Raw genomic sequence first — 22,742 nt, 5'->3', positions numbered from 1 at the left:
ATCAACTAACATATTTATTTTAACAAAAATAACAAAATTGTACAAAAGTTCAAATAGCAGAAGAATTGTACTCTTAAATTATTAACTTTGAAAGAATAGTATTTTTAAAACATTAACTTTGAAAAATTGTACTTTTAAAACATTAACTTTGTAAAAATTGTATTTTTAAAACATTAACTTTGTAAAAATTGTACTTTTAAAACATTAACTTTGTAAAAATTGTACTTTTAAAACATTAACTTTGTAAAAATTGTACTTTTAAAACATTCACTTTGAAAAAAATGTACTTTACACCAGAAATAATCAAATATGTAGGAAAGAAGGAGAAGTTCTGTTGCTCAGAATAATAAATGTGGGATGGAAGGAAAATAATTTTGTTACTATAGTAAATAATATTACAAGACACAAAACAAATAGATTCAGTAGACAAATAAAAACAAATAAGGAAATAAACAAAACAGCAATCAACAATAAAGTTAAAAAAGGATAGTCCTGAAGTCAAACAACCTAACTCAGATAACAAGCAGCAACAAGGATAAACAGAAACCAACATGGAATTCAGAAAGGGACATCAATAGCCACAGCCATAGCAAAAATAATAGATAGTCAAACAAGCTACCTCAGATATGAACCAGCAACATACCTCAGATATCTAGCAGCAACAAGGCATAGAATAGAGTAAAACAGGACATGCTTATGGAGAAACTCAACAACATAGGAATAAAAGGGACAGCCAACACAAATACGCTACATCATACATAGCCCCTGCGAATAGAAAATTAACAACATCAGCAGTAACTACTTATACCTGCTAGAACAACTAAGCGACTATAGTTAATCAGAAAAATACATATTTTCACGAACTAATTTACCTCTACGATAATAATACTGTACTAGCAGAATGCCAAGGCTTCAAAAGATAGCTCCCAGAACAAAGTACAACGTGGAGTATAGGGTCACATGCAAATGATTATTCAAAGGAGCTTCGTAGATCAATAAGACAGTAGCGATTATTCTAAGTACTGCAACTTGACAGAAAATAGGAAACCTACACAAGAACATCAACACAAAAAGGAAAGATACTTACTACCATTACAGCACCCACTCAATATCACAAAAGACCATGCAAAATATTCTACAACAATCTGCTTCATAACATAAAAACTGCTAAGTTCCCTACTGCAACTTGACCGAAAATAGGAAACCTACACGAGAACATCAACACAAGAAGGAAAGATACTTACTTCCGTTACAGCAGGCACTCAATATCACAAAAGACCATGCAAAATATTCTACAACAATCTGCTTCATAACATAAAAAACTGCTAAGTTCCCAAAAAGTATCCAATCAATGAAAGAAAACTGGATGAAAAGGGAGAACTCTCTACAGTCTCACAGAATTATAGGAAAATAACAGCAAAACTTGGAAGCCTACACAGTCAATAATGCTCAATATGCATACACTTCACATGCAATCCCCTGCAAAAGGCACATAGCAGCCTCTCATCTGAACTTGGACACCAAAAACACCACTTTGGGATTACTAATACTCATAAATACTACATTGCCTGCCCTTGTTTGAATAGCGTGGATGCAAACTTCATAGCAAAATATTGAAAAACGTCAGATGTATGTTCGTATAAGTGTGTAAATGTGTGTGTGTGTGTGTGTGTGTGTGTGTGTGTGTGTGACGTGCGTGTGTATAAAAGAGAATATATGTGCATTTACCAGAGTGTGGTCTTACATAATTGATAAAAACAGCAATATAGAACCTGATAGAATAGGAAATAGTAAAAAATAAGGTTTTTAACATGCCAAAGTAATTAGTTTAGTTTGTTAATTATAAGAAACATAAGTTAATTACAAGAAATATAAATGAAATGCGCTAAATAAGTACAATTGTTTGGTTTGAAGGTAGTGAATATATCGAATTTGTGCAAAAGTTTGCATTATAACCAGTGAATTAAACAACGTTTGCGTTAGAATAGCACAAAATAGGATACTTATTAGATTAATAACAAACTTTCTGATGCAGTAAAATATTGACTAGGGCTGAATGATTCAATTACTGTAAAATATTAGTCTCAGATTGAAGTAAATAAAGTGTAAACAATACCCTTTGTTTGTAAAATAGGATTGTTAATTCCTTTGATAGCAGAAATATAAAGTTGTACACATTAATTTGAGAGTTTTAGCAATATTTGTCCTGAAATGGATATAAATGTAACTTGTTAAGCGTGCCAAATACGAAATATTTAAAAAACAGTACAGTATAACCTCAATTTTGAAAGCTAACAGTACTCTAGTGTTTCTACATAGGCGTCTGTAATGGTAAAATACATCCAGTCCTTAAGATTTTTGGCCATCCATTCATCCTCAGCGTCACGATTAGTCCCAAAAGCAAAAAAAGCGAAATCTTGTGGTTGTTATAATTTCTACTTTTCATGCAATCACATACACTATAGTACTAAGTTTAGTGAATTTTGGCGTCTTCCTGATTGGTCTGATAAAGTTAGTAATCAATAAAAATATGCGTACATAGAAAAAATCCTGAAATAGTTGGATTCTCAAAAGTATGTACAATCAGTGTTCTTGCTACATTTAGCACCTAATAAAATATAAATTGAAGTCTAGTTAGTGTTGGGCTGTAAAATGTTTTGGTACATGTAGTTACTTGAAATAGCAAATATTGGCTGTGTAACTGGTAAAGCCCTCAAAAAAATCAACTTCGTTTCCTCGTAGTACTCCCTGAAAATGCTTCTTGCACGCTAATAAGGCTCTGGCGTGTGTTCCTATGCCTCCTACTAGCCTCTGTAAAATTCATATTGACCAGTGCTTAACCATTCAACATGCTGTAGAGCCTAAGCTTTAAGCTTCAGTCAGTGGAAATTTAGTTCTCAGGGACATATAGTGATTGTAGAATAAAAAAAGAAGCCTCAAATAATACAGCATAACAGATACAAATAACCCCTGGTGTTAATCAAACACTCAAAAAGTCAAGTAGTACTTGAAACGTACCCCGAATAAAAGACTATAAGGGTAAATAGCATGGTAAGAAAAGTTTGACAGGTGGACTTAAGAGCCACGTAGTCATCTGCTAACATCGTCTTGTCCTGTGATTTGTCATTATATTGTTAAGTAGTTATATTTAAGGGATGAAAGAAACAATATTAATAAACATTCAGTTATAGTACTCTTGGTAAAGGGGTTTCAGTGCTTAGAGAGATAATAATTTTAGTTACAGTAAAAGTTTGGCCTCTTATAAGTGCAAAAAAAGTACAAATATTAAACATTTCATACAGTTTATCTAGAAAGCAAAAGCAAAAATACAATAACTGCGCAACATACTTAAAAAATAAGCAAGCCGTGATATTCTACTGCCACATAATAAGTCTAAAATATACTCGAAAATACTCTGACATAAGGTTGACGGCTAACTGAGATCGAAATTTTCAAGCTTTCTCTCATGCATAAAGTGGCTCTAGGAATCACTAAGCCTCAATAAAAATGGAAACATGCAGTAAAAGCACTTGGAGAGTTGTGGTGATCACATCATATGAAAAACATGCAAGAACAAGAATATATGGAACCCTACTCATATATTTAAGAAACTTTACCTACCCTAACAGTAAAAAAATACCGAGGAAACTCTAAAATAAACAAACTTTCCTACGAAGCAAACCAAAAATAGCGTAGTGGAAGTCAATAAACCCTAACAACAACAACAAGATTCAACAACTACATCAAAACAACAACAACAACAATAATAATAATACTAATAATAATAATAATAATAATAATAATAAACTTTGTGGGTACAGTTTTACTTAAAAGTACTTCTTCCTTAGTGATTAGAGAATTTTTTTAAATAAAGAACAAAACTCAAAGTTAAGAATTAAAAATATAAGATACAAAAGGCAATAAATAGAAAAAATAATAAAAGAAGTTGAAAAAATTATCTTTGCAAGTCAAAATTGCAATAAACACTTCTGCAAGAATAAATCAAATTGTGATATTAGAGTAAAAAATGGAAATAAACTTTTAAAATAGCAAGTTAAAAGTTGAAAAATGTCTTTGTGAGTCCAAAATTTAATAAAAAATGTTGCCTGAATAGAAGAAATTGTGATATTAGAGTAAAAAATGGAAATAAACTTTTAAAATAACAAGTTAAAAGTTGAAAAATGTCTTTGTGAGTCCAAAATTTAATAAAAAATGTTGCCTGAATAGAAGAAATTGTGATATTAGAGTAAAAAAATAAACCTAAATTTCAGCTAAAGTTGAAGAAACACAGTTTGTGTGTCTAAATTCCCATGCGAACTCTTGCTTGAATCGTTCAAATAGCGTTTTCTGAGTAAAAATACACAAAAAATGCGAAATATTGTCTCTAACAGTAAAAACATCTGGTCAATTTTACGTGAATCCTGATGTTTATAAGGCAATAATCAAATGGACTGTGGTTCGCAACCCCGAAATAAGGGCAAATAGTGGATCGCATCCACTTTAACTTGTAGATACTGGATCTGATGTTCCTAGTTCAGCCAAATTCGTTACGGTTTTGGTCAAATAGTCTTTGCAATGTTACGAAAGGCGGCAGAAATACCGCGTAGATTACTTCCACCAAAAAAAATTGGAACCTCAAAGAAAATCAATACTCGTGTGTAAAAATTTGGCGACACTTGACTTCCATTCAACTTCGGAAGAAGACCAAGCGATGGGGGCCGTAACAATAGAGAACCTTTTTTCTCCTCACGTGTCCATGAACGCGCGCGGTTTGGGGGTGCCGATGAATGCAACCACATAACAGGTTCTTCCGTAACAGGTTAATATTAATAACATGGATTCTGCTCGCATACTTCGTTTTCATATAGGATACATCGTTCAATTTCTTCGCCTTTAAAGCGAACATGTGTTATAATATCTTCTACCTCCGATCGAACGCGTCGGCACCGATTGAATACGGGTAAATCCGGATCCTTAATTATACCAAATATGACTCACCACCGACGCCAAAATGGCGTTTGTACATTAATGGAAAAACCATTAATTCCAAGTTCCCACGTCTGTATAAAGCACCCATGACTCATATCCGGCAGAAACGCATATATAATATACAACAATAGTGTTAGAATAGTCCGAAAACGAACTCCACAATAGTGTCTTTTGTACCTTAATGGAAAAACCATTAATTCCAAACTCCAACGTCTGTATAAATCATCTGTGACTCATATCCGGCAGAAACGCATATATAATATACAACAATAGTGTTAGCTTAGGTCAAAAACGGAATACATAATAGTGTCTTTTGTGCACTAATGGAAAACCATTAATTTCAAACTCACACGTGTGCATGAGTCATCGATGACTCATCTCCTCCTCCACCCACGACACGTGGCGTTAGATTAAATAACAATAGCGTCACCCCTCGAAAATGAATTAAAAAACCATTAATGTCAATTAACGGGTCTATTGTTAGGTCTAAAGTATTATCCCTTCTACTCTCATTTTGTGTAGAAAGTTTGAGTTTCTAGACAGAATGAATTTAATAAATGTGCGACCTTTCATGTGGTGGCATAGTGAATCGTCCCGGATATTCAGGGACAATCCCGGAATGGTATAATTTGTCCCGGTATTCCGAATAGTTTCCTCGGGATGCACAAGTGTCCTGGAATCAGGTGGGAAAGAAGAAGTGATTAAGTCTATACTTTCCTGAACATTTTTTATATTTAAATGCATGGACTTAATTTAAAATTCTCATTTTACAAAACAATCTAACTCTACATTGAATCACTCCCTCTCCATAATACAAGAGTTCACGAGATACAGACGGTACTGCAAACATCTGTTAGCAGTGCTGAATTTCAGTTACGATTCTCTTCCATTGTATAGTAACCTACTTACTATAAAGAGTCAGTGCTTGGGTGTCTATGTGTTCAGTCCACAGTTCTCAAATTAGGTTCCCACACAATGTGTTATGTAGACAATTATCTTGTACATACATACAACTTTATCGGGTTAACCCATCCCCCCTCCGCTCCCTAACAAACTACCGGTTAGTAGTGTCCCGGATTTTCACTTATGAAATATAGGAACCGTAATTGAACCAAAAGTTGAACCCCCACCCCTTTCGTGAGCTATATATACGCCCATGGCTGGGAGGTTCCTTCGACTCTGGCTTCCTTTGATTGATTGGTTTGGTTTATTTTACTTGGATTTTCTGCCACATTTGCCCTTATGAGGATGATATGATGAAATTAAATTCTGTCATAGAACTCGAGACGACAGTAATATGATGGAACTTCCTTAAGGTGGTAGTGGTAATGTTGTCAGGTAAAGAAAAGATGAATCATGATTACACGAAACAATGTGTGGATGCCGAGGGAGAACTACTATGACTTAAGTGTGTAAACTTCCCCGCCGGGGTCACCTTGTAATCAAGGGTTCCCGGGTTTGATACCCGATGGAGGCACATTGAACAGTAGGTAAACTGTAGGTCCAGTACTGATTAGCCTATCTGTGCTTAAAGTGACCTTAAAAGAAAATCTGAAACTAGGTGTGAACTGATTTTTTTTCTTTTATGTGTTCAAATGGATGTCATCTCCCGGACTTTCATCTGTACCAAACAGATATAAGTGATGTAACAGTATTTATTTAGCTATTAAGTTTTATATTATTTTTCAGAATTACGGATTGTCGGAATGTATTTCAGTCGCTGACTGCTCCTTATTTGACAAAAAGGACCCCATCAAACGGTTGCCTAGAGTACGGGACGAAGGCGAGGAGGACTTTGCAGACGGTAAGTCTACCACGAAGATTCTACTTACATAGACGCTGATTTCCTCGCTTCGTTACTTTATAACTCCCGATTTTCGCACTCGTATGCCTAAAATATATTAACATTTTTCTTCACAATGGTTTTACAATAAAACATTTTAAGTAACTTGTAACTTACAAAGTAATTTAAATTATTTAATTGGAATTTTTCGATTAACGCAGTCAATTTCATATTTCTGACAAGAACAGGATATACTTTCTGATGAAAGCGTGACAGTGACATTGATACGTCTACTATCTCTTTTATATATTTCCCAAGAGTTATACACTTCATTTTACATCATTAGACAGTATAGTACAAATTAAATTATTTTGGATGTTTTCAAGTTTATAACAAATATACCATGTGAATCACCTAAAACGTGCACCCCAAATATTTCATAAACAACAATAAATATTGAAAAACTGCTTTTGCAGATATATAGGTATTAGAGGGGCTCATGAGATTAATGGACACAATACGTTCAACTACGTAAGGAAATACGACTTTCAACACAAACTTACTTTTTTTAAAGGAAACCCCATTTCATTTTCAGCTCATTTGAAAGAACGGAAAAAAATCATTATATCTCACTATACGAGAGATTTAGATTACATTATTTGGAAAATACTTGATGAATGATTTCTAAAATCTTCTGGAACAACAAAAATGAAAAAGCAGCGACATCTTTGGGTTGATAGAACAAGGCTATTGTGGAGACCTTTAGGTTGGAATCTGAGCCTCGAATCGAGTTAACAATTGAAAATCAATAAGCTATGTGCAGAACACAAATAGGCTATATACCACCTAAAATGTCAACATTTTGACTTTTTTGGACATTTTATATCTAATTTTAATACTATTTTAGCAGGTATTGTTTCCTTAAAATTGTACCACTGTCACATAGGTACGCAAACGTAAATAGAAGTATAATATATAGCTATATTTGTCTATTTACCAGTGGGATTATCAAGATATATTTGTCAAGATGAAGTGGTGAGGCTACAATACTTTATATCTGTAGAAATTATATATTAACACACCACTGGACGTTTTACCTGGAAGTATAGCTATAGCACATCTGACGTCTGCTCATTTATCTCTCACAACTACAGTAATTAAATAAGTAGCTTTGACTATTAGGAAAACATTTCAACTGAATATTTTGCTTCCCTTAAATCTTAATGTTGATCACTTATGGTTCTTTCACATGGCTTAGAATTGAGAGTTCTAATAATAAAGATTTTTCAGCTATGTTTATGTGTTTCTTATTCCAGAGGTCGAATACATACACACAGGAAAATTAACTCCATACTCTCAAGCCAGGGTGAGTGTAACATAAATATATTTCGTACTAAATGACATCAGGTAAGTGTTCACTACTTTACAGATTCTGCTAAAATTATCCAATACTTTTTTCTGAAAAAGTGGGGAAAATTTAAAAATTCTAAAACTTTCATAATCTCTCAAAAGCTGGAAAGACTCTTGGTTCAAAGTACTTTCTATTGATTTAAGAGTAACTGTCAACCAGAAACAGGAAACGCACTACATTCCTCGACTGCGAATCAAAACGGAAAGACAACCTAATTTTGTATTCACTAATATAGGTTGCTCCATGTTTTAATTAATGCATTGTGTTTCTGTTATTTACGCCGTTTTTTACCTCCCTAGGTTAATCGCAACAATATAGATGAATAGAGAAATAATGAAAGGGTTTTGGGATCAAACCCAGGTTTCGAACCTTGGGTCTTTGCCTTTGTAATTGTTGAGGCTGATTTGTTTCTGTTTAACATTCTCATGACCCCCAGCATCCTATGTTGCAGAACGATGTTTGTTAGTCTTGATTGTTAATATTACTCTAATACAAAATTTTCAGAATGTGTTTCATAGGGATTGTATTATCAGTTACACATTACTACTGACTAATCGTTCTTTCTGTCTGAATTTTGAGGTTCCCAACCAAAATAATGATCGGAAAAGGAGTTACGTATATAGTCCTTTGTTTGAGGTCACTCTTATATTTTGCTCTATATTTCTGCATTTGACTTTCTATACTTATTTTATTATTATTATTATTGAAAGAAATGCTGGTCTAGAAGGGGAGTTGTCATCTCACCAACTTTGCTCTTGGTCAAGATAGTGTAACAAACAAAGAATTCAATAACTAAATAATAATTATAGTAAGAATTTTTCCGTTCAGAAGACCCTTTATTTTTCCAGATAGTGGACATTGTAACGGGAGAGGTCCTGGGGCGCAATAGGAAGGGAGAAATTCAGTTGAAGTCGCCTGCCGTAATGAAAGGGTACTACAACGAACCAGAGGTGAGTTCTCTCCCTTTTCCTGTTATTTACTTACGATCTGTTCAACAACAGAGATGCTAAGAGACACATAGAAGTGAGCCATTTAAACAACATATTAAATACTGTAGAATTCAATGCTAATGGTATGATCTTGGAATAATTAAAGGAACTTTGTCGTTGAGAGAGTAGCAAATGTTCTTCCCGGTTCTTGGATAACATAACCGCTTAAAATGTAGAGAAGGTTGATCTACTCCTAACTTTTTTCTTAACTCTTGCAGCTAACGTCAAAGGTGATAGACTCAGACGGATGGTTTCACACGGGAGACCTTGGCTTCTTTGATGAGGAGAGCAATCTCTATGTTTTGGAGAGGATGTCCTGCACTTTCAAGTACCTCATGCACTTTGTAAGTTTTAATTTGAGTGTCTGACTGATTGAATGTTTGAGGCTGCATATATCTCTATCACAAACGTTGCAAGAGATAAAAACCTGTTTATATTAATAAAGATAAGATACTGAAACCGAAATCGTTTATTCTGGCCCCGTCATTTTCAAAATTGGCCACCGATTCAGAAAACAAAATATTTAAAAACTCTGTTCCCACAAGTCTGATGTAAAAATATGGGGGTTATTCCTGAGTAATCAAAAAATAATCGATCAGGCAATTTGATTATCCCAGGTACAATATGAACTTCCGGTTTCACCAAATTCCCAATGTAAACAAGTGGGATACATATTACCTTCGAGCTTATTTTGTTACAAAAGATCGCATACAGACTGGATCACTTGAAATTTGAAAGCGATAGAGAAAACCAAAAGTATCTGGTAAAAATTGAGAAGTTCTCGGAAGCTTTAGATGCAGATATAAAGGAAAATACTAATATTTTCCAAGACAATGTTGATCTTCTACAAACAGTTTCGTGTTAAGACTTCTGCAGGTTGAAATAAAGCTTACATAAATAAACACTGAAATACTTCAATTTTACAACAGTAAAATGTATAATTTTCGACATTGTGTACTCAAACACAGCCCCTTTAATTTTATCATATAGCTTAGAGAGAGCGTCGTAAGAAACTTTTGTATGGGGTAAAGACCAGTAATAAATGTAGAATGGTAGAAATGATAATAATAATAATTACAACTGTTATAAATGTTATTATACAATAAATAATTATTAAACTAATGAAATAAAGAAATTTTATTCGAAATTTATTATTATTATTTATTTATTAATGCTACTCGATCTACAAGCCGTTAAACAAGTTGTTAAAAAACAACATATTGCTATTAATGGCAGAATGTGGTTTGTTTCATTCTCCAGGTGTCCCCTGTGGAGTTGGAAGGCATCCTCCAGCAACATCCAGCCGTGTTCATGGCAGGAGTAGTCGGAATCCCTCATCCAGAGTGCACACACCTTGCAAGGGCTTTCGTGGTGAAGAGGCCTGGCCATGATGTCACAGAAGAAGAACTCAAGAAATTTGTGGCAGGTACATATCGTTTGCTTCATTTCGAAAGTTTTTGAAAGCTAAATTTCAAAATTCTTGTCAAGAATACTTTTATGTGTAATACTTACAGGAAATTTTTATTCACATCATTATTTATTTATTTATTTATTTGAGTTTGGGTGACCAGCAAGCATTTAATTGTATAATTATAGATATCCGCTAATTACATTCTATTTAGAAACTAATAGCAACAAATAAATGTTAAACACATGTAGGTAAGTTAGTAGTTGATATGTTTATTACAATACATAAATTTGACGTATTAAGCTATGTTGCGGCTCCGGACTGTTGTGCATCCTTCACCGCTGAGGTTATGATAAAAAACAACACTCGCGTAATGATTACACGTGGATATATTGTATAAAAATATATGTGAACTGGAAACTACATATGATAATGCAGAGCGTTATGAACAACGAACTTCTGCAACGCAATCTCTCTCTGTTGTCTCTCGACGACGTTCTATTGTTTTTAGTAATTCTTAACGCCAAGAGATGGCGCTGGTTGGCTTTTTTACATACTGTTTTGCGATTGACGGAACATGCCGCCCACCTTGAAGGCACTGCCTTCAACCTAATTAAGTCACACTAGTTACACTACACTGGAAGGGGGCACAGCCTCCCGACTGATCTCTTCGTCTGGCCGTGGATCGTTTTTATGGACACCACCCGAACAAGTCCATCACCTGCAGGATGTAGCTCGATGATTCTTCCTAACTTCCAGCTCAAGGGGGGGAAGGTTGTCTTCGTTGAGTAAGACCAGGTCTCCAACGCGTAGATTAGTGTTATTTCGTTTCCATTTGGATCGTTGTTGAAGATTTGTGAGATATTCACGTGACCACCTGTTCCAAAAATGTTGATACAACTGCTGCACATGCTGCCACCTGGATAGTCTATTCACTGAAATTAAGTTCAAATCAGGTTCGGAAATGGTAGTGAGTGCCTTACCAACTAGAAAATGACCAGGGGTTAAAGGGTTGAGGTCATTTGGGTCATTAGATAAAGGAGTCAAGGGTCTAGAATTTAAGCAAGCTTCGATGAGTGTTAGATATGTGTAAGTCTCTTCGTAAGTGAATGAGGCGTTTCCTATTATCCTTTTCAAATGATACTTCAGCGACTTCACTGCAGCTTCCCAGAGGCCTCCCATACTTGCTGACCTTGGGGGTATGAAATGCCATTCAATGTGGTCAGAAGCTAGGAAATTCTGAACCTTTGACTGAATATTCCCGCTCCGATCAGTAAGTCTACTCTTTGAGGTGTATTGAATTGTGGATCTGCCAAATGAATATTCTGTGGAATATTCCAATTGTGGATATTAATCGGAAGTGCTGGCAGTTCTTGTGTGATTTCAGGCAGAACGACAAATTCTAATGTGGCAGAATAAGCATTAAATCTTGATTTGACAGTGGGTTGAATGCTGTGACACGCCTTTGATCCTGATGCGCCTATTCCATTTATGTGAGACACCCTGTTGGTTCTTTTCAATTTCATCATTTGCGCCATTCTCGAACTGATAAAGTTTGATTGCGATGCCGAATCGAGAAGCGCTCGACAACTATGATATGATCCTTGTGCATTACTAACATAAACAACTGCTGTACACAGCATTACGTTTGTTTGTTTCTGAGTATTCTGTGTTACACATGTAACGGATTCTGTATCTCTGCGCCCTGCACTCGGAGTGACGTAGTTTTTTGATTGAGAAGACGACGATGATGATGCGCTGCGTGATGATGACTGCTGAGAAAAATGCAGTAGGGAATTGTGCCATGAATTGCAAATCTTACAATTACCTGAGGGGCACATCTCAGATCTGTGTCCAGCTTTTAAACAATTGAGGCAAAGTGAAAGACGCTTTACTACATTTATTCGCTCTGGTACTGATTTTGCTTTGAATGAAGTGCACTGATAAATGAAGTGTGCTTGATTACAAAACCTGCACTTTGGTTCATTGTATGAAAGATGAACGTTTGTTTTGAACGTATTCTTACTTTCCGATTCACTCTTCTGAGAAAAAGTGCCTTTGTTGCGAAACAGAGGTTTATTTTGTGTGGGCCGATTGCTACCTACGGCATCTAAAACTTCGACACCTTTGTTGCAGAAACTGAATGAGTTCTGACATCGAGGGAAGTTCAGTACCTTGAATTGTTTCTTCCCATTCTTTATGAGTAACGCCATCTAATTTATTTGTGACTAAATGCAAAAGAAGAGCGTCCCAATTTTCTGTCGGTTGACCAAGCGATTTTAAAGCACGTAAATGTTTCACTATGCTGTCTAGAAGTCGCTTCAAAGCGGCAGCCGATTCCCTTTCTACAGGCGGTAAATCAAACAATGCCTTTAAGTGTTTGTTTACAATGTACCTTTTGTTTTCAAACCGCTCCGTTAAAAGTGACCACGCCGTTTCGTAATTCTGTGCAGAGATCTCGAGCGCTTGAATGACTTCAAGTGCTTCCCCTCGCAGCGAAGAACGCAAATAGTGAAATTTCTGAATAGCTTGCAATGACGAATTGTTATGAATTAGTGCTTGAAACGTGTCAAAAAAAGACACCCATTCATCATAACGTCCATGAAATAACGGTAGATTTATCACTGGCAATTTCACTGCAATATTGTCCTGCGTATCTTTCGGCACTTCATTGTGAATTTTAGACGTTGCGTGCGACTGGAGTACAGTTTGTGCGCGCGCCGCTAACTCAAAATATGCATTTTCGAAATGTTCCCTTTCTTGACCTTCCTGTTCCTGTAATGACTCATCTTGCAAAAGTTCAATTTCTGACTGAATGTTTTCGAAGTCTTTCCACGATTCAACAAATTTCTCATGACGTAATGTTAATTGTGCGATTCCATGCTCTTCTGTGAGACTATCAATGTATGCTCTGAAACTTGTCGCCGATTAACGATAAGCTCTTTCAGTCTCTCTGCATTCATTGTTGCTAACGAGAATTCAAACTGTTTTGTCACGACACCGATGCACTGGAACTGTTCGTTGCAGTATTGAAAGTTCACTTACACTTCACTGAACACTAACAGTATTGAAAGTTCACTTACACTTCACTGAACACTAACACAGTAACACAAAGGGTGTGAGGATGTAATTAAATAGGAAAGTGACGAATCTTGCATGCACTCACTACCTACCTTGTTGCTGCTGCGATGCGACGGTTGACGTCCATGGCGGATTTGGAGGACCAAAATGTTGTGGCTCCGGACTGTTGTGCATCCCTCACCGCTGAGGTTATGATAAAAAACAACACTCGCGTAATGATTGCACGTGGTTAGGTTATATTGTATAAAAATATATGTGAACTGGAAACTACATATGATAATGCAGAGCGTTACGAACAACGAACTTCTGCAACGCAATCTCTCTCTGTTGTCTCTCGACGACATTCTATTGTTTTTAGTAATTCTTAACGCCAAGAGATGGCGCTGGTTGGCTTTTTACATACTGCTTTGCGATTGACGGAACAAGCTAGAATATTTTAGACAAGAGAAAATAACACATAGAAATAAGTGAAAAGCCGCAAATTTATTTATATATATATAAACATACATTACAAACATAGAAAAGAAAGAATTATTTATTCGTAGCTATATATTTCTAACTTTTTTTAAAAAAAAATAGTATCATAATTCGCAGATATTATATTTAAAATATGAATTTTTCTTGATGCATAAATATGGGGATAATTTCTTATGTTCAAATACGGAAAATGCACAAATCTAAAAAAAAATAATTATTGTGAACTAGCAGCGACATCTTTGGGTTGATAGAACAAGGCTATTGCAGAGATCTTTAGGTTGGAAACTGAGCCTCTGCTCTGGGGTTTCAAACAAAATACATTTCTAATTCCGTTGGTAGCCATATCAGAAAGAATTTAGAAAGAAAAATAAATATAATGTGGTCAAACAGCAGAAGTGAAGAATGGTAAAACAAAGAATATTTAATATCTTACTTATGAATCGATACGCTGTGCCATGCAGTTCAAATTAAGATTAGCCTTCCTACGTTTTCTGCTGATGTCTCTTCACTCTTACTTCGAGGAAGTAATAATTCTACAACGAATTTAGACTTGGATAACAACCACTCTCAAAATCTCGTAAGTTTTACATTTTCACATGTCCAGTTGCATCAAGTGTATCATAGAAATATATCAATGTTATCTCCAGATAGTGGATGCTATATCGCTTCTCATTTTTCTTTTCTTGTGATTCATCTCCAAATATAGAACTCGTTGATTTCCAATTTGAACAAATTACGTCACATTTGGTATTAAATTATAGGCTCTTAGAGTCAAGAAAACCAGTACTTCGTTTGTTTTGTTAAAATCAAGATTGATCTATATATTATTTGTGTGAAAAATTAAGTTAGAAGAAAATAATACGGTTTTGATAGTTCACTTTAAGATAGACACACAAATACACGCATAAGAAAAATAATTTTAAATTTTAATCCTTCTAATTTTGATCTGGTTAGCATCGCTGATTCTATAGGAATGTACGAGGCATATTTTTAAAGTAAGTTCCGTTTTGCGATTAACCCGCTGTAGCGCTGCACTCGCCGTTTTGCACATGCGCCCTGAGGACCTGCATCTATGGGCTTGCCAGAGACGGCAGTACACAACATTTCGCCCGAGTAGAGAGTTGTTCAGATTTGGTTAAAATGCCTCGGAGGATTGAAAGTCCCGCGGAGTGTGAACTACGCGCTGTCATTCGTTTTCTAAGTGCAAGAGACGTGAAAGAGGCCGAAATCCATCGGCAGATTGCAGAAGTGTATGGAGATAACGCTATGAGCAATAACATGGTAAGAAGATGGGTGAGGGCAATTAGAGATGGCCGTATAAACATGAACGACGAGGGACGAAGTGGGGGACCGTCCGTCATTAACGATGACCTGGTGCAGCAAGTTGATGAAAAAAGTGTGCGAGAACAAACGCTTTATAATTTCATCTTTATCTACGGAGTTTCCGGAATTGTCACGCAGTGTTCTGTATGAAATTGTGACAGTACGCTTAAATTACCGGAAGTTGGGCTCACGGTGGGTACCAAAAATGCTGTCTGAGTTACACAAAACCAAACGGCTAGCCAGTGCTTTGACTTTCCTCGAGAAAGTGACGAGACATGGGTGTCTCACGTTACACCGAAATCAAAACAACAGTCCATGGAATGGAGGCATTCAACATCACCCAAGAAAGTGAAGTTCAAGCAAACAATTTCAGCCAGAAAAATCATGTGCACGGTAGGTGTTGCTTGTGGATTTTTTGCCTCGGGATGACACAGTAAATGCTGCGACATATTGTGAGACCTTGAATAAACTGCGTTGTGCAATCCAAAACAAAAGGCGCGGCATGCTCAGTAAAGGGATCGTATTGCTTCACGACAATACTCGTCCACACGCGGCGCATCGAACCCAAGATCACATCGCGTCATTTGGTTGGGAACAAATGGATCATCCTCCCTATAGCCCTGACCAAGCGCCCAGTGACTATCACTTGTTTCTGCACTTAAAGAAACACCGTGCCGGTCAGCGCTTTAACGCAGATAACGATGTGAAAACGGCCGTGCAGCAGTGGTTAGGCTATCACATCAGGCGGCCGATTTCTATGAAGATGGCACTCTGAAGCTGGTCGTACGGTAATTAGGTTAGGTTAGGTTAAGTGCCTTAATGTAGGTGGCAATTATGTTGAAAAGTAAATGTAGGCCCAGGCTTCCATGTAAAAATAAAATTATTACAACATGTGTCCCTGTGTTTATGTAATATCAAAACGGAACTTACTTTAAAAATATGCCTCGTATACTATATAATTAAATTTTTCTCTTCATTGAATTTGAAAGTGAAACTAAATTTGTAAATTAAGTATTAACACGGCATATTTTAAGGCACGCTGTTTCCTGCTGTAATTATTGTTTCGCTTTTCAGACAGAACAGCGGTCTACAAGCGCCTGCGAGGTGGTGTTGTGTTTGTAGAGTCTCTGCCTGAAAACTCAGGAGCAAAGCTCGACAGAGTAAAGCTGAGGAAGATGGCGCTTGCAGGGCTGTGATTAAAATGGATACAGGGAATTGGAATCAGGAATTGAAATTAGGTTGATTCCAGAGCTTGCTGAAAGCAGCTACAGAGGCATCAGATCCGCCAAAATGTAAGAGTGGAAAAAAATAAATTCAGTAAATGATTAAGGGTTTTATATGTAATTTGTATGAATGAGAATTCAACTAATTTACATTTTTAATTAAAAATAAATATACTTTCATATAAATATCTTTATTTATTTTTTATTGTTTTGCAATTATATAACAAATGGTAGCCATTGTGTAATGAAATATTTACCAAAGAAAATTACAAAAATAACTGAAACATAAATAGTTGCAGCTTAGCTTCAGATGCGTTCGACTCTCTCATCGTTTACTTTCGTGTCACTGCAAGCAGAAAATCCTTGCCGGTCTCACTCCATCCCTCCTCCCTCTCTCTCTCTCTCTCTCTCTCTCTCTCTCTCTCTTTCTCCTTCTCTATCTCCCTCTCTGCCGTGTTCCGTATCTGAAGCAAACTTCTTTCGAGAATGGTCTTGGAGATCAGTCTTGAAGCGTTGGACTGGAAGTGAAAGTCTTTCGAACTGCACTTCGACTGCAACGCCAAATATACGACCAGTAGATAAAACTAATAAAAAGTAATATTTGAAAAGAGTTTAGAAAAGGTGGTCTGGCGACTGATTGCCACGTGGTTGACCCGGGTTCGATTCCCGGCGGGAATTTTTCCAACAATATCCCTACATGCATCGGCTCTAAGGTTCACACAGCCTCTAATGAATGGATACGTGTGGTAACCCTGGGGCAGGGGTAAAGGCAGATGGGGCGATGAGGTGATTTTTTTTTACCTGTAAACATATGTGTGATACTTCAGACTGCACTGATGTGGCTGAAAGTTGCAGTGTTACATATTTATACCAATGCTTAATCAACGTTGAAAACAATACGTGTATGTGTGGATGTCAGCGGCTTAAGGACCTTACGACCCAAGCGATTGCCCGGGGCACTGCACTCGAAGGCGCCAGACCGCGGTATCCTTATTTAGTACAGCCAAATCCTTATTTCTGATTTCATAAATGTGGATATTTGTTTTATAAAGACTTGGATTTGTGTAGAGAAAAATTAATTGAAGTTACCTCTCATTGACATATATATATATATTGCAAAATCATGTAGCAATTTAAGCTAAGGGACTACTGTTATTTTGATATCAACCTACAATATACGTGTTCTTGTTCTGAAAAAAACAAAAAAAACAAGGCTATTATTTATCGTCGTTAAAATCGTAAATATACAACACGGTCTGTTTCTTAATTGGCTGAAGATGGAAAGTAGTGGGATCAGGGTAAAAAGTTGAGGGGGGGGGGTGATAGAGTGGACAGTTGGGGTGCCAAAAATTGATCTCGCCAGGATGAAAGTTTTATCTTGGGTCTTCCTTTTTTATGTAAATGTGTGTAACGATATAAAACTCCTATAAAAGATTGTAGGAATAAGTATTACAAACCGAATATGATGGTCAAATTCTCAGTGAAAAGTTACGTAAAATATTATGTTGTATAATTACATAATCACAGTAGCACAGTAAATTTCTTGTCCAGCTAGTAAAGTCCGATGTACGCTGATATAGAGCTACGTTTTGTTGTCAAAGATAGTTATTACAATTTTTCAAAGGTTAACTCAATTGTATTAGGTCCCAACTTAACCCCCCCGCAAACAAAGAAATCAGACTTTTATGCTTTACTTAGCTTAGACCTAACCCCCTACCCCCCGTCCTCTGAAGAAATCGGCGCCTATGCACGTCACCTCCTTACCATTTAAAAATTTTGAGTTGAACTCAAAAAAAGGGCCACATAACCTATGCGTGTGTAATGAGGTGGAAGAAAAGAAGGTATTTTCAGGCATCAGGCCTTAGGTAAGAGAGCTAAGATGCTACATTGACAAGTAGAGTAAAACAACATGATAAGATTGGATTCCTCTGCAAAGTTAAGTAGACATTTATTGTATCCTCATGCAGAGTTATTTGCGAAATCACCTGCAGATGTAACTTTTGATAAATCACTATTTAAGAGCTGTTTAAAGCAGGGAGTCGTAACGCAACGAAATGAAGCTGTATTTTCAATTACGGTTTCCGTTACGTTACAACCAGAAACAGAGTAACTTTTTCGTGAACAGAAACGTTACCTCAGGTATATGAAACATTACGTTACAGGTGTGCATAACGGTACCGAACCATAACTGATATGTAAAGCAGCAGGTCGTTAGGTGACGCTTTACCGTTACATCCATTGCCGGTGACCAGTAACGTTACAGGGTAAGAAAGAGGTTCGTCACGTATTGACTAGTAACTTTAGTGTGTGTGAAACGTGATAGTAACGTTACAATTAACCAGTAACTTAATTGAGGTCACGACTGTAAAAACGTTACAGTTCTTTCTTTAAAGCAACAACGTTATTGATAGCTGGTATCATACAGACGTTCCGATGTGCAATACCGTGTCCGATGCTGTGTTCCGGAGAAAATAACATAGGTCTCTCGTATAATTGTGCTCGTTATTTTGGAACGTTACAGTTCTTTTCCTCCACAAATGTCTCTTTCGAAAAAGTTATAGACATATCCGTTACGAATAGCAAATACCGTTATCGAAGGCGTGTTCGAAGAAGCCTCATAATTGTGATCGGCAGCATAGTAACATTACAGTATTTTGACACCTTGAAAGTCATTAAGTTATAATGCGTATTTTCGTTTTGGATGTCAGTGAAAAAATTAAATTGTAAAACAAAACGTTTGAAAACATCCGTAAACAAGATTCGGTTGACAGAAGTTCTGGTTATCGGAATTTACTGATTTACTATGTATTTATCAGAAATATATTTCTTTTCTGCATACTTAATCACTTTACGTAGATTTGTTCTAATCTGATTATCTATGCAAGATGAATTTTAACATGTGCGTTCACTTTATACGATAGGAAAACAAACGTTTGTTGTAAGAAAACGTTTATATCTATCTATCTATCTATCTATATATATATATATATATATATATATATATATATATATATATATATATATATATCAGTTTACATGTGTTATATCAATTAAAAAAAATACAGTATGTTTGGCGATGAGAATGATTCGTGCTTAGATTAAGTTGCCAAAGAATCATCCGTGCCTTGAGTTCGTCCACCTAAGCGAGAGACAAGCTTTTTCCTATCGGAAGACTAAAAATAATTGCTTGCTGCGCGACCTTGAGAAGGCGAACTGAACCACAAGGAAAGAAACCTGCGCAGACCCGCGACTCCTGTGCACCGTACTGCCGCTTGGAGGGGAGGGGGAGATCTTTTGATCGTGCTTCCTTATGGGCCGAGATGAAGGGTAGAAGGGAAAGCTGCGCGGGGATTTTTCGTCCAAGGTTTTTTTCCTTGTTTTCCTTTTTTTTCCTCATAGCAGCAGCACCACGCAAAATCGGAAAATGTGAATCCTCAAACTTTGTACAGGTGACCTTCGGTCACGAAGAATCCGAGTAGACAACGCCCTGTGGCGATATGAAAGGCACTTTTAGCAAGTAGAAAATACGTAGAAACGAAATGTTAGATGGAATTGTTGTACGAAACAAACGAAACCGCGTTTGTGCAACTGGTCTGTGGCTAGACAGGGCCATTGGACTCTCAAGAAGGCAAGAATTGTATGGAAAGTGATTATCAAAACTAAGCGAATAAAAGGACAGTATATTTTATCATGTACGAGGTCCCTCATCTGCTTACAATTTTGAAAATTACTTTCAGTAATTCTTGTCTTCTTGGACAGGAGGTGCATTAAACTTTTTGGTGTAGAAACAGACAGTGCGCCTGCCTACTACGTTTGAAAGAAGAGCATAGGCAGACATGAAAGTAATTTTCAAGAACGCAAGAACGGCAGTCGACGTGGACATTGAGCAACGTGTGACTGAGAAATACAATCGTAACAAAGGACAGGATTCTTCAAGAAACAGTAATTTTATAAAACTTCCTATCATTAACTCAGTTCATCCTTATATCCTCTTTTGTTTGTTATACTTTTGTATTATTCTTGTTTTATAACGCTTTTCTGCCACTTGTAGATAATCGCGATGATGAAGATGAATGATGATCATATTAAGTCTATGAAGGGATGCTTACAAAAAAACAATAATAATGCCCAGGTGTCTACTCGAACTTGAAATGTTTGGTACTGAGTGTGTTACTCAACGACTTCGGCCTTCGAGGCTACGGTTTAAGTTGCAACATGCAGTATAATTACGTTTCTAGGATGTAACCTTCATTTTACTTAAAAAGCCCCCTTGATACATGAGATACTACAAATAATTTCAGGCATACCCTCGAATTCTGATTGCCTGGTATATATATATATATATATATATTTTAATTAAGTAATGAATTTAGCTCGAACTAAAACTCTTGTGAAATACTGTGTATATGTTATCCTTGTGTAGTGAGAAACTTCATATTTTGCTAAGAAAATATGTATGAAAAATTATATTTGTAGCTACTACTTGAAGAATTCAAATTATTAATTTGATGGAATTTCAACTTACGTATACTCTGCATATAATGTGGTATATAGTTATCGCAGAGGAGTTTTTGTCTGGCAGTCAATTTATTTTTAGATGAGGAACTCGAGAGTAACTTGGAAATATTTAATGACCCACGTTGTGGTGTGCTGTTCGATTAATCAGAATTGGAGTGAGAGAAATCTGTAGTTAAGGTCATTCAACACGTCAATTTGTAACTGTGAATGCAAGTTTTCTTTGATTTAACAGGAAATCAGTCTGCTATTGTTGTAAGTAATAAATGGAAATACACTGCTGTTTGTGAAAATTGCAACACCAAGAAGGAAACGTATGATTGAAATGAAATTTATACCACAGATTAGGTACATGCCAATACACAAATGATTAGGGTTACAGACCTGTATATGATCTCTGACCTTGAGAATTCAGTATGGTGTGAAGCCTCCATGTGCTGCAAACAGAGCCTCTACACGTCGTGGCATGGAATCAAGGAGGGCCTGGATATGTTCCTGGGGAATCTCCCTCCACGCGGTTTGTATGCGAGTCCCCAAAGCATCAACAGTGGTTGCTGGAGGACCATGACGAACAAGTTGCCGACCAACCATATCACGGACATGTTCGATGGGCGACATGTCAGGCGAACGTGCAGGCCAGTGAAGCAGTGGTAACTGTCGTTCTTCGAAGACGGCTTGCACATTCCTCGCCACATGTAGCCGGGCATTGACCTGCTGGAATATGGCAAGTGGAGTTGCCTGAAGGAGGGCAGTGCCTCGGGCTCTAAAACCTCCCTGATGTAGCGGCTGCTGTTCAGATTGCCTTCAACACGTAGGAGGGGAGATAGCATGTTGTGTCCAATGGCACCCCAAACCATCACACTTGGCCTTTGTCCGCTATGCCGCTCAACAATGCAGGTTGCCAGATTGCGTTCACCATGATAGGGTCTAACACCTTTGCGGCCATCACTGTAGGACAAGTTTAAGCGGGACTCGTCCGAAGACACTACATTTTGCTACTTAGCATGCCAGCGACGGCATTCACGTGCCCATTGCAGTCTGAGGCGTTTGTGGTTTCTGGACAATGGAAGCCGACGCAATGGCATGCGTGCCACCAGCCCAACCCGCAGCAGACATCGTCGTACCGTCGACGCAGACAGGTCCACAACCGTTGTAGTGCTCCAGGGTCGAGCCAACACTGTGGACGAACCTGTACGGTCCGTTACAGCCATGCGGACAAGATGGCGGTTATCCCGTGCTGTGGTCACATTGCCTGGTCCAGTACCTGCTCGCCGCTGTGTACGACCCTCTTCTATCCACTGGCTCCACACACGCATCACTGTCGTAGCAGCATGCCTTGTACGAGCCGAAATGTCACGGTATGACAAACCCGCTTCCCGGAGACCGCTCATTCTGCCCCGTTCGAGCACACTCACATGCTGATATTGCACCCTTTGACGTCGACGAGGCATACCAGCACTTGATTTCACGTTTCCACTTCGTTTGACGGCTCTTCACTGACTGAACTTGGCGTAACACTGACCTTTCCGGTCACACAAGAGAG

The 22,742-nt window shown here is 37.1% G+C and overlaps 1 protein-coding gene across 1 annotated transcript in view; it reads left to right on the top strand.

Moving 5' to 3' along the window:
* LOC146000546 (luciferin 4-monooxygenase-like) overlaps nucleotides 1-16,657 on the top strand; it is a 31,883-nt gene extending 15,226 nt beyond the window's left edge. The window contains exons 2-7 of the mRNA XM_083138293.1: nucleotides 6,679-6,793; nucleotides 8,089-8,138; nucleotides 9,032-9,133; nucleotides 9,391-9,516; nucleotides 10,433-10,598; nucleotides 16,536-16,657. Of these exons, the coding sequence (XP_082994419.1) occupies nucleotides 6,679-6,793; nucleotides 8,089-8,138; nucleotides 9,032-9,133; nucleotides 9,391-9,516; nucleotides 10,433-10,598; nucleotides 16,536-16,657 (681 nt within the window). The remainder of the gene's footprint in view (nucleotides 1-6,678; nucleotides 6,794-8,088; nucleotides 8,139-9,031; nucleotides 9,134-9,390; nucleotides 9,517-10,432; nucleotides 10,599-16,535) is intronic.
* Nucleotides 16,658-22,742: the final 6,085 nt, after the last annotated feature.

Source organism: Lepisma saccharinum, chromosome 16 (genome assembly GCF_977018435.1).
Source record: "Lepisma saccharinum chromosome 16, izLepSacc3.1, whole genome shotgun sequence".
NCBI classification, from domain to species: Eukaryota; Metazoa; Arthropoda; class Insecta; order Zygentoma; family Lepismatidae; genus Lepisma; species Lepisma saccharinum.
Note: the sequence above shows the minus strand (reverse complement) of the source record. Positions and strands in the feature narration are given on the sequence as shown.